This window comes from Fundulus heteroclitus, chromosome 1 (genome assembly GCF_011125445.2).
Source record: "Fundulus heteroclitus isolate FHET01 chromosome 1, MU-UCD_Fhet_4.1, whole genome shotgun sequence".
Taxonomy (NCBI): Eukaryota; Metazoa; Chordata; class Actinopteri; order Cyprinodontiformes; family Fundulidae; genus Fundulus; species Fundulus heteroclitus.
Window position 1 is genome coordinate 33,827,639 of NC_046361.1, and position 13,168 is coordinate 33,840,806.

Here is a 13,168-nt window from a genome sequence, read left to right on the forward strand (position 1 = left end):
TGCAAGCATTGTTGCCAAGAGGTGGCGCTAAATCGCTACATTGTCAATTACCATAATGTTGCTGAAACAGTCCAACTGTACCACCACTAATCACGAAAGCTCCAAGTATTCTGTAAAATCTGTGTGTTTTGAACTCAGAAACCAGTATTTTAATCTAAAAACCTCCATCAACGTTCTGTTTGGAACATATTTTCAAAAAAAAGACAAAAAAGCACAAAATGCCAAGAAAGGCTATGTTAAAGCTGCTATCACAGATCAGCAGATGGGCATAATCAGGGGTCAAAATTTGTTTAGAATTGTGATTAATTACCAGTAAATCGTGATGTAATTTCAAACTTCAACATGCAATACGGAAAAAGCTCAGGAAGCAAGCAAAGTCATATTTGTGCCGTTAAAGGCCGAGCTGAGGCGAGATAAATTAAGACAGACGAGGAATCCATAAAGCAAGATAAACCTCGGTCAAGTCTTGGTTTGCATAGAATAATAAAAAAAAAACAATTACCGTTTCTTTCTGTAGCAGTAGACTGCACAGATGATGCAGACAACAAATGTGATGATGCTGACAATAACTATAAGTATTTAGATAAGAAAAACATTGAGATGTTTGAAGATGATCATTTTTGTGCAAGGGTTTCAAAAGTCTAACAACGCCCTAAAATTTAATCCGTCGTCAATGTGGGGAAAATTATTTTTTTCCCCCCTAGACACATTAAATAAAAAACACTTTTTGAAACGTTTCAAAGAAATTATAATAAATAATAAAAATAATGCCAGTTTGGAATAAATGCCGTTTACCTATTCGAAAAGCAAACATTTAACATGATATCTTAAAATGATTAAATGTAAATAGAACTAGGACTGAGTTTAACAATAAAAGCTTCCAGGAAAAGACAAAATATATAAATAAATAAATAAATCAGGTCAAAGCTGAATGCTTTATCAGCATCATGTCACACTACTTTTGATTAGGATTCACATTATCCCCGTTTACTGTGAGCACACTGCTCAAGGATGAGGCTAAACTTACCGATCAGAGCAATAATTCCTGGTGAAAGGGAATTCCCGTGGCCTATGGACAGGCAGGAAATAAGAACAGAGGAGAGAGAACAGAGAGCAGACATTAATTTAAGGTTACATCTTATTTGTTTACAGTTTACATCAGACAATACAGAAGGCTGGTTGGAGATTTCAGCAATATAATGCTTTAGTTTTTAATGTATTGTGTAAAGTTTCTACATTTCTATTTAACAGTGTGTACTCTTCAGAGTGTGTGTGACTGAACCAAATTCCTTGCTTGTGTGCTGAAACCTTCCCACTAAAGCGGATTCTGATTGTTGAAGATAACATCCAGAATTTCAGCCATAGGAACACTATTGACATATAGAGGCTGCCTTTATCATGCAGTAAAACATTAATAGCTTCCGAGTTGTAGAAAAAGAAAACGGAAGGAACCTTTCAAGACTATATGGATAAACAGCCATATGGAAATCTTGGTTGGTGGAAATCCCAAGAAGATAAATACTAAAGTTCAGGTAAAAATAAAAAATAAAAAAGCCCTCAGGATTCTGATTGTAAATAAAATATACTCTTATCCGCATCACCACTGTCTGCAACCTTCCTTTCAGAACCAGCATTAAACTTTCAGAAACTCGAGCTGTAGTAGTTTCATCTGTTGGATCACAAGAGCTTCTGATAGAAACTGTAGCAGACGGTTCTGGAGACGCTCAGCCAGTAATCCAGCCATTGCCCTCGTCATCCTGACTAGATTTTTTTTTCTCTCTGATTCAAAGCTAAATTATAGCTCCCACATTAACATCCATTCTATCTATATCAAAATAAGAGATAATTTTTCCACAAGGAACCTATAAATTATCACGCTCTGTACCTGAGGGGCTTTTTGTGGTGCCGGCAATAGAAGCAGTAGTACTGCTGACAGTCGTGGTGCTAGTCGTGGTGGTAGTTGTGGTGGTAGGTTGAGTTGGATCTGGAATTTCTACAAAAACAGAAGTAGTAAATACGACATCTTAGTCACTGTACAAATCATTTCTGACATTTAAAAAAGAATCCAAGTTTAATGGTTGTTGCTTCAAATGCTGATCTCCCAGCTAACTTATTAATAATGTGCAGGCTGATTCTGTGCCGTTTTTCTAAACAAGCTGCTCACTTAATATATTATGGGCCTGATCTTCAAAGATTCCAAAAAAGGAGCACCAAATTGCGTGGGCAATAAGTAGCAATAAGTGTGAATAATCTGGGTGAGGTTTAAAGATTGCGTTAGCAGTGGATAAGACGTGCAGAACCAGTTCAGTCCGCACCATTTAAATGAGAACATTGCATGTGCTAACGTTAGTTTGGGAGTGTCCGTAAAATAAAGATGAAGTTTTCAGCAATGTTTCAGTTCATTAATGCAAGGGTTGCATGGAGAAGTTCTGCTATTCAACTATTTCTTTTATCAAAATACATCCTGATCAAAAATAGAGGGGAGAAAAAAAAACATGGTTGTTTTGTCAGCAGAAGCAAAAAACTGTTCAACTACATATTGACAAAACGAGTTTAATAAGAAAATATTACAGCTGACAAATCAGATTTCCAGAGGCAATGAAATCCCCTCTGTTGTATTATTATTATTATTATTATTATTATTATTATTATTATTATTATTATTATTATTATTATTATTATTATTATTATTTTTATATCAGTGACGGTGCCCATGTTAAATGCAACACCTGAGCAGAGTTTCTCCAGCCTCCGTCGACTGAAGATCTTCCTCCGGTGGTTGGAGGTAATAAAGATAGTAATTATTTTAAAAATAACAGATCTGTCCAGGGTGTATCCCACCCATTGACCGCAGAAGATGGGCACCAGCTCCATCAGATTCTGAAATGCATCACTGTATTAGCCTTTTTTTCATGTACTAAATATTTAAAAAGCTTGACTTACTATTGCATTTTGGTAACGATGGGGACCACTGACTGTTTAAGTTGCACGTCACGGTAGACGGTCCTTCCATTGCGTATCCAGGCTTACAGATGTATATCAGCGCAGCATTGAGTCTGTGTGGAGGCCGAGAACCGCTCTGCAATTCAGCATTTTCAATCACAGGATCTTTACACTCAACCCCTTAAAGAAAATGGAAAGAAATATTATTGTAACTACAGCAGCCAGACAGAATTAGGGTATCCAACTTGAGACTAAAAACAACACCTACAGACACAGGTTGGAGGAGCAGGGGAGAAATTCCCGTCCTCAGAGCAGATTAATTCTCTTGATCCATTAAGTTCCAAGTCTTTGCTGCAGGAGTATTGCACAACCTCTCTGTATTCATAGAACTCCTTCACTGGACTGAATGTGCCATTTAAAATCCCTCCTGGTGGGACACACTTCACCACTGCAAAACAAAAATGTATTTTTTTATTTTTGTCCTAGACTTGAAACACATTTCAGCTCATTTCAGTTCCTAATAAAATGAGATGTATCACAAACCTTCACAGGTTGGCAACCTGCCCATCCATCCCTCGACGTCGCATCTCATTACTGCTGATCCCCCGACTGGATTGTAACTAATTAGTTTGGGGGAAATCAAAAGCAAATGCGTTTAATTTAGCAAATTCATTCAACAACGCTTAACCGACAAGCAAACAGAATGAACTGCTGTTTTGACTTCACAGCAAAACCTTCAACCTGGCAGTTTCCTAAAGTCTACAGGTACATTTTCAGATGTCCCAGCAAAATGCATTTTATAGCATTAGAATTAATAAAAAAAAGAGAAAATTCAGTGGATTTTTCTGTAGTGTTGAGGCACTTGGTAACACAGAGACAAGGAGGAAAGATTTCAGAAATTATCTTAGCGGAGTATGTTGCTGCCATTAATCTGGGAAGCATTATTTAGCTGTTAGCACACAGTCTGAAATCCATCATTTAACAGCACGGCAGCAAATGGAAAATACCTAAAACTGTTCTATTTTTCACAGGATTAATCTTCTTAGCAAGTTTTAAGAAGGTCAGACGTACAATACTCCACCTCAGACTTTACAGCTTTTGGTTAGCATTGAATTACCACTAAATTCTTTGAAAATATAATAATAATAATAAAAAAAAACAACAACTCTAAAGCAATGAGTAGAGAAAACACTTAAGAGCAGTTGCTGGATCCTAATGCTTCATGCTACAACATTTTTTATCAGGGCAAAACAGAGCACACTAAATGTCAAGCACAGCAATAAATGATACTTTAGGCTTTTCTTGTAGATACCCATCATTAAATCGGACAGTCACTCAAACACTCACACTTGTTTGTATTCCAAAATATTTTAAAAAAAAAAAGACAAAATGTGGGGCCATCTGACAGCTAGAACAGTTATTCACTGAAGAGCAACAACTCCACAAGAAAGCAGCAGAAGAGTTAATGAATCAAAGTGCGGCAATGGCAAAGTCCAGACCTCAGCAGGCTGTTATACAGGGGCAATGTGCAATAACAATTACATCCATATTTATTTCATTTAAAGCAATCCTGTAAGACAGACGTGAGCAAATATTGCCACACAATCGCTTAAGACTAATAGGTTCATGCAAATGACAATGACTCCAAGTTGTTGTCCTGAGAGATTCTTTTACAGGCTGATGAATCATGGATTTCATTCTATTCAGACTGTCTCTACATTTGGTTTCAGGAAGCAACATGCATAGTAAAATTGTGCTGTTTAAATCCACAGCTGCCACATTTTCATAGTTTACTCTCAAGAGGACTAAAAGTTGTGTTCGGTACTAACCCCCGTTTACATGTGACCTTAGCTGTATCACCAAACTCCGTCCCATTTATGTAGGTAATTTCACCGTTAGCCACTTCTTCAAGAGCGCCACAGTTCTTCCCTGCAAAAAGAAAACTGACAATTACACTCTTGGAATGCAATTTATTTGACCTTGCTACTGAAAAGATTATCAGGATAATTTTGACTATTAATAAAACTGGATATGGAACAGAGCAGCACTTTTAGGCTGGTAAAATACAATTTACATCAGTGCTTGACTTTTGAAGATACTACAATTTTAAAATTGACTGTGAAATAATTCTGCTACTGTCATTTGTAGAAATTTAAGCTGTAATTAGATGATATTCACTCTCGCATCTCAGCAGCACTTCACTCCACAGGCCAGCAGTGCATGTGATGGTTGGAGATCCTCCAGCGGGTGTGTAGCCAGGATTACAGGAAAATGCAACAGTGGCTCCATCTTCAAATGTTGTGTTGAGAATGTATTCGGGTTTCAAATCCATGTTGGGTCCTCCGGAGGGTTTAGAACATTGTTGAGCTGCAATTTGTGTTTTTAGAAATCAAATCAATAGTTTAAAAAGGTAGATAAAAAAGATTGAAAGCAGTTTAATTACTGGCAAGTCACGCATGCTCAGTGTCCCTGTTTGAACTCACCTTGGGCAGTGATGGCAAATAAGCAAAGACTGCTGAACAGAAAAAGGGCAGCGACCCCCATGGCAGGATCTGGTGCGGTAACCTGGTGAAAACGGACTCTTTTCTGAAGGAAAAAAACAGGAGACAAGCACGCGTTAATAAGAGGTTTAACTACAACAACCAGAGCTCAAAGTCTAAATGTTACATCCGGACAGATTTAGATCCCTGCTATACTGGCCAAAAACTCAATGGAAACCAAAACCCGTTAATTTAACTAAAATAAATTATTTATTTAAGTATTTATTTAAGTATTGAAACAGAAATTACTCAATTTGAATCATCTTTATAGACATCAATTAAAACGTTACCATAGTTTTCTCATGAAACGTGAAAATGCAAAATCGCCAAAGAGCGACATGCAGGAAAAAAGAAGCCAACAAACTAACTCTGAAAACAAGTAATGTTTATCGTCCGTCGTTTCATTATATGGGCGTGCATACGTCACTTAAACAAAATTAAATTAAATTAATCCTAAATTAGCTTCAATTTTATTAGAATACATGCCGAAGTTGCCGAGCTGTCCATTGGGTGTCAGAAATATATGAAATAATGTCAGCCGAAAGTCTGAATCTGTTATAAACCAACAAACATTTATGTTCGATGAAAATCCCACCAGGTTCGGCCCGCTGCGGGTTGGCCGAACATAACTAAGACCAAAACTTACTTACAATTACCATTATTTACTCCTTCATCGCTAAAACCCGGCAGATAAGTTGTTTGGCTACTGTAAATGCGGACTTACCAATATGAAACACCTCTTGATCAAACGCGAAGGATCGATGTGACGGCGTCAGCTACCTGTTAGGTGTGCCAATCCTTCTACTACGGTCCAGCCAGCCTCCACCCCAAAAATGACGGCCAAAGCAGCTCACGCGGTTTTTCTAGGTCACGCGAGCACACGTTTCAAAATAAAAGGCATATGCTTTGTCGACTGCAGTTAGTTATTGTCATTTTTGCTCCTGCTCTACATTCTAATTTTATTTTGGTCTGTGAATATGGCAACGTTCATCATTTGACAATGTCATCATTTATTTTTCATCAGCTTCAGCTTCAAATCTGTAATTTCCCTCTGGGATTATTAAAGTATTTCTGATTCTGATTCTGATAGAAATACTTTATCCCTCAATCAGGAAAATATTAAAACAAAACTGTTTTCAGTGAACACCTTTGTCAGGAGGTCAGCAGGACACATCCAGATGCTGTTCACCAACATTTGATGTGGACAGAAATGACACACGCTGAATGCAGCAGGAAAGAAATCCGGTTGTCATTCTTTGCATCAATGCTAATTATCGTCTTTTTATGCATGAAAAAGTTAAAAGGTACAGAATGGAGAAGCCTGATTTTTTTGTTTCCCTATATCAACCAATTGTTGATATAATCTGCTTCACAGAGTATATCACTCTAATAAATATAATCTACCAACGAGTTAGTAATGTCTGATGAGTCCAAAGCCCCCCCCTCCCCCCCACACACACACACTTATACCACAACTTTCTGCTCACTTCACTTCTGCTGCTTCTGATGTTCCAGATCATCATGCACATTTTTGTTTTAGACAAAGATAACTTTGCATAACCCAATTAAATAAAAATCAGAAAAAAAATTTACGGAAATAGGATGCAATACAAAGATTTCCAGGAAATATCACCTGTGAGACCTGAGCATTTTATGAAAGTGAATCAGTACATAACGTCACACTTCTTGCAACAACCTGACTGAAAAGAGAATAATAGATCTTAACATCCTGCAGAGAACGCATCATAAAGTTTGGGAAATGATGGGTGTGCCACTACTGAGTCAATCTAGACTAGCCTGATTTACAGGAACACTCCTTTATAAATGATGGTGGTTAATCTTAGGCAGTTTACCATTTTTTTAGTGGACCAATGCAAGATATTTATTATTGTAAAAGATTTCCACAAATTTTCTACTTAGCCTCAAAAATCATAACTCTCGCAACCCTCTTTGGAAGAAAACTATTTTTAATATACAAGCGACTTGATCGTTTTTTCTTTTTCTTTTATTACAATACAGCCTGTACTGCAAAAGAGACCACATAATTGAAAGTATACAATAAGTATACTGATCGTTGTATCATAGAGTTATTCACAAAAGTGAACTCGTTATTTTGCCATATGCAGATATCTCATCTCTGACCATTATCTATTTCTAGTGTGTGTTAAAAAAGGAATGCGTATCATAATCTATGAGGGTCTGCATCAGAACCATGCTTTGAAAAATGTGGACAATATGAAGCTTTAATTAGTGCTGCGGAAGCCTATTGTAATCCTTATTATTCTTCTCCCTAATATATCTGATGGCCTTAGCATATTCAAAAAAGTCACCAAACTTCACCCAAAATTTTCACCCCAGAAGAATCTTGGTATTTGAAGGGAATTAAGAATGGGCTCGGCCAAATGGCCCCACAGCGCAACCTGACATGAGATGGGCCAACTGGTAAATCTGAAATTCGGTACACAGCTAGATCTCACCTAACCTTGCCTGCAAGCTAATTTTTGTTTTATTTGTGCGTTCCCAAACACAGGAGAATCCGCCTTGCCCCACTCCCCTCTGCCCCCACCCCCCTCTCTTAGTCGTTCGGGCCTGAACCAAAAACAATCTGGCTCAATCAGTATTAAGGTTGAAAGCGGGACATACGGCCGTGATAAAAGCAAGAGCTGCCGAGCCCACAGCCCAACCAAAACAAATATGGCAGCGCAGGAGGGCGCACGCGTAGCTGATGGTATCACATCTGTTTTGTCAGAATCTACAATTTCTTCTTTGAAAGAAAACAATAAGAAGTGCCTTCTCCAAATAAATGCTCACCCAAGCCACAACCCCTGGCAAACATCACTTTTTTCACTCCCTTCAGGACCCTACTAAGCTCATCAACTTGAAACTGTCAGAAGACAGATAACATATTAGTCTTACTTCCTTTGGAGCACAGACAGTTTTTGTTTGAGGGCATGGTGATGATGGCGTGGTGAAGTGTGGCGTCATGCTGTGACAATACATTTGGCTCTAATTTCCAGACCCATTTCCTCCACCGCACCCCCTAGCAGCACTACAAGACTCAGCTATAAGCCATGCCTTGTACAAGAATTATGAAATGCGGTACACAAATAGAATAGAATTCAATTTTATTGTCATTGCACTGTCACAAGTACAAGCACTGAAATGTGGTATCTGCTTTAAACCCATCCCCTAGGGGAGCAGTAGGCTGCCACTGTGCGGCGCCTGGAAAGCTTTCTGGGGTTAAGGGTCTTGCTCAGGGACCCAGAGTGCAGGCTGTGGGGATCGAACCGGGTACTTGCATCCTTCTCTGAGTGCAAGCACACTGCTCTAACCACTAGGCCAGCGCTCCCCGTTACAGATGTAACTTCTCAGGACCTACAAAAAAGTCTCTTGGAACGTTGGTCCAAACCCCTCAGGAAGTCAGCCAATTTGAATCAAAACCACCATTGTATCTCTTTTACACAGATCGTATCTGACCGAACTCCTCCCACAGCTATTGAGTTACTGACTACAAAATCTCTCAGTATATTCTTGAGCCAAAGTGCAACAAAATATATCAAAAGTTTTTTTGTTGCAATATGGGTGTACCTTCAACATGCAGCAGCACCAAATCTTCTGTGAGTCATCTCACATAAGTACTGTTGGAGATTATGAAATTACAGACACTGGACTGCAAAGGCTACACTGATATATTGTTACATGCCCCTGAATGGGTGGACACAATGTTTCCTATTTAATGTCTGTGTGAAAGAACAAACGAGGTTCTCAGGTACCGGTTGCGTTGTGTTGTTATGAGAACCCAGTACTGAAACTGTAAACATTTATCTGCCTTTTAGACTAAATATGGTAAAATATGGTTACGGTTTGAAGAGTCTTTTTATTACTACAGAAGTCTACAATAGAAACACCACATTATCAGATAAAAGAACCAGGGGAGACCGTGAACAGGTCTGTTATTTAACAGTACTTAATACAATCATGTGCTCACTTGATGACAAGTTTAGCCCCATTCAGTTAAAACAGGAAGTTGCCTGTTTTGCTGGTGGATTTCCTTAACGCATGATCTGATTTGCTTCAAACTGGAAATGAATGATCAACCTACCAACAGCTCCATTTGATTACATTGGAATATGGATCAGCGGACCCCCCAGGACACCTAAAAGGCTGTATCTCCCTGATAAATAATTGGATCTGCCCCGAATTTGGTGTGCTTGACTGTGGATGACTATTTGAGAGGTTGGTATGGTCAGCTGATGACATCACTTTAGCCCATGACATCGGATCATAATTTAAGGTGACATTTTCAAAACATTACTGGAAGTCTTCAGTAATCTTTCACCACGCAACATGAAGTGACCACAGCTTCTAATAGGAACAACAGATTCAGGCCAAGTTTTCAACACTTCTCACTAGAGCACATCTAAGCCTGGTGGAGGGTAATGTTGAGGCTTGCTCGACTTGCCTGTTTATCATTGCACTGCATTGTTAATTGAAACTCTTAACCAGGGACAAAGAGTCCAAATTAGTCGTTGGCGAGAAACCTTGTTAGCCACACACAATGACTAGTGCTCAGTATATTGCTGTTGTTTTTAATGGATAGCATCATAAGTTAATAATCAATGGCCTAATTGCAAAATAAAAATTATAACGTGAGTTAGACAGCTGGCCTAATGTTTATTGACAAGTGTTAGGGTTTTTAATATCTGGAAGAGATAGAAACTAAGTCTCTTGTCCAAGAGCTTAAGTCCAACTGGTGCATGGTCAGACCTGTTTGCAAAGAAGTTTACAATTTTATATTACCAGTTAAACACAAAATAATGTGTTTCAAAGTAACTTAAGTTTTTAAAACATAAATAAAATAAAATAAAACTGTTCTTGGTGATTGAGATTGCAAGTGATTTGAAATTTTGCACCAAACTTGATACCCCAAGATACTTGACTTACCCATTGTCCACCTCTGAGAGAGGACCATTGCTCTTCTCTGGAACAAGAACATATTGCTCTAGTTGTTTGTGAACTAAATAATGTTATGTATAAATTTGGATATGGAAGTCATTAGTCAGATAGACTCTAATATGTAAAATGGGACTTTTTGGACGTTGAAAATTGTATATATATTAAAAAGAAACATGAATATAATAATACTCTGTCTCCTACATTTTTGAAACATGAAGTGTGAAAATGAAAATTGTAACTGAATGTGCCTAATATTATAAAAGTGCTGCAAAGTGGCTGCAGTTTATATGTTTGAGTTTTTGCTTTTCCAATATGACCATAACCTAAACTACTAAGATTTTATTGTTAATGACATAGACTAAGCATTTTATCATAGAAGAAACACACTTTACGGGGCCAATGTTCTCCTTAACGAAATGTGATCATATTATAAGTTGTCCAGAAAATTATTGGTGATCCTGTTCATGGTGATACGTTTCTAAGAGAAAGAATATGGATTACAAGAATAGGATGACAAAACCTTTGTTTAATTCCTCTAGAGGTCATCAAACGTCAACCAGCCTTTGTGGAGCTGTGAAAATGTTTATTAATATCTTCAAAATGCTCATACCAGTACAAACACACCACAATTGATTTAATTCAATTATACTTTATTTATCCCAAAGGGAAATTAAATGTTGATGTAACTTGTGTAGTCAAGGACTTCTTATAAATGGTGATGGCTGTAGGACAGGAAAGATCTCTTGTAGCGGTCCGTTTTACAACCAATCGAAAAAAAACCTTTGACTGAAGAGTCTCTGTTTTCCAATGATAATGTCATGAAGATGATGTTCATGATTGTCCATAATTTTCTTGATTTTATGCCAAATCTTTCTTTGTGTCATCGTCTCCAGAGATTCCACAGTCGTCCCTAGAACATAACCAGCCTTCTTTATCAGGTTGTTGAGCCTTTTTAGGTCCCTGGCACAGATGCTGCTGCCCCAAAAGATGATGGCACAAGAGATGATGCTCTCAACAACAGACACAGAAGATATGCAGCATGTTGCTGGAAACCTTGAAGGATCTTAGCTTCCTCAAAAAGTACAGTCAGCTCTGTTCTTCCTTGCAGATAGCTTCACTGTTGGGTCTCCAGTCCCGTCTGTTGTCTAGATTAACACCAATCGACACCAATTTAGTTTGATTTGGAGAATGAGTGAGTTCATCTTAAAGCTTACATTAAAGCAGCACCGTGTAAGTTTTGACCTAAGAAATCGCTGAATTTGAGATATTAGAGATATCTGGAGCAATTTAGCACACTGACAAATAATATAGCTGATTTTAACCCAGAAGTTTTCTCTTCAGTCAGTATCTTTATGATCAACTGTATTAGTAATCAATTTAGTGGGATTTTACTGGTTGGCTGAGTTATGTATACTATTCCTTTTGCAGCTTGGTCTCCCTCCAAATATCATATTAAAAAAAATTAATTGCCGTAGTGGCTTTAGATTATAAAAAATAGGATAATTGTATTGTTTTGGGGTGTACTTGTTAATCTATCTACCATGTTGAGACTTGCACAGATAACATCAGATTTCGGGACATACAGCCAAATGCTCCTCTTGCTTATCTATCAAGGCTTTTCTTGCAAGACAAAGTATCTTAACCACAAACCCACTAGAACCTCAAAAAGTAAAACTATGTCAAGGGTATTTCTTTAGAATTATCTTTATCGGAAATTATAATCGTAAACAATTGCTCTATATTACTGAAACATATACCTTGAATTTGCCCATTTATGATTTCAACTTTAAAAATGTTTTGAAATGCTTTAAATACATTTTATGGTAGGTTTCTGTTAATCTAAGCTGCTGGTTTTAACAGATTGTTTTACAAGATTCTGAGCATACCTCCGCTAGGGCAAGTTAAGTTTACTGAAGCTCAGAGGACTCAGCAGTGGAGGTTATATCTGATCGAAGGACTATGACCCTGGAAGGCAGAAACAAGATCTCAGATCTTGAACTTCGGTCAAGCCAGTGATGAGGCAGCAGTGCGTCACACAAGGAGTAAACATTTCAGAAAAAAAGGGAGCAGCTTTATGGCTTTGTTCAGTAAAACCCTGAGAGAGTCTCTGACCTATATCAACACTTGATGAAAAGTAATAAGAGAATTACTTTTCCATCAATGGCATCTGGCCACAGCTTTCAAGAAAAGAAAAGTACCAGGAGGAGATAGTTATGCAGAGATTAGCTCAGCAGTATAAAGGAAAGGCGTGAGCATACATTTAAAAAGAAGAACATGATTGCAAGATCTTTTCAACGGTGAAGAAAAACTCCACCAAGTCTACAATAACAATTAAACTTTTAATGTGCAAATATATTGTTCTTCATATGTTTAAAACCAATTGTTACCGAGAGCAGCGAGACTAAATAAAACTGGTCTGAGCCAAAGAATTAACCTCTTTCAAAAATATGGCTTATAAAATTGAGCCAAGCATAGCTCAAGTTCCAAAGCACATAATGTCATTGCCAAAATATGTGATAGTGTGTCAGCATATCCATGGCATTTAGCGGCACCGAGTCAGCATACTTCAATGCAATGTGAAAAAAGACCAACAGCTTGAGTAAATTTTAAATGAATGGGGGAAAACACATTATGGCACAAGCAGTGGCCTCTCTCTCTCTCATTAAATGTGTCGAAATTTAGATTTATTTCAGCGTTCCATTTCATTTTGGGCTTATTTGGGTTTGTAG

At 37.8% G+C, this 13,168-nt stretch overlaps 1 protein-coding gene across 1 annotated transcript in view; it reads right to left on the reverse strand.

Annotated features, from left to right (window-relative positions):
* Positions 1 to 6,307, reverse strand: part of LOC105935185 (complement receptor type 1) — a 132,585-nt gene extending 126,278 nt beyond the window's left edge. Inside the window, exons 1-7 of the mRNA XM_036141486.1 lie at positions 6,208 to 6,307; positions 5,427 to 5,529; positions 5,122 to 5,310; positions 4,773 to 4,872; positions 3,487 to 3,563; positions 3,212 to 3,391; positions 2,944 to 3,123 (exon numbers count right to left, since the gene is read on the reverse strand). Of these exons, the coding sequence (XP_035997379.1) occupies positions 2,944 to 3,123; positions 3,212 to 3,391; positions 3,487 to 3,563; positions 4,773 to 4,872; positions 5,122 to 5,310; positions 5,427 to 5,487 (787 nt within the window). The 5' untranslated portion in view covers positions 5,488 to 5,529; positions 6,208 to 6,307. The remainder of the gene's footprint in view (positions 1 to 2,943; positions 3,124 to 3,211; positions 3,392 to 3,486; positions 3,564 to 4,772; positions 4,873 to 5,121; positions 5,311 to 5,426; positions 5,530 to 6,207) is intronic.
* Positions 6,308 to 13,168: the final 6,861 nt, after the last annotated feature.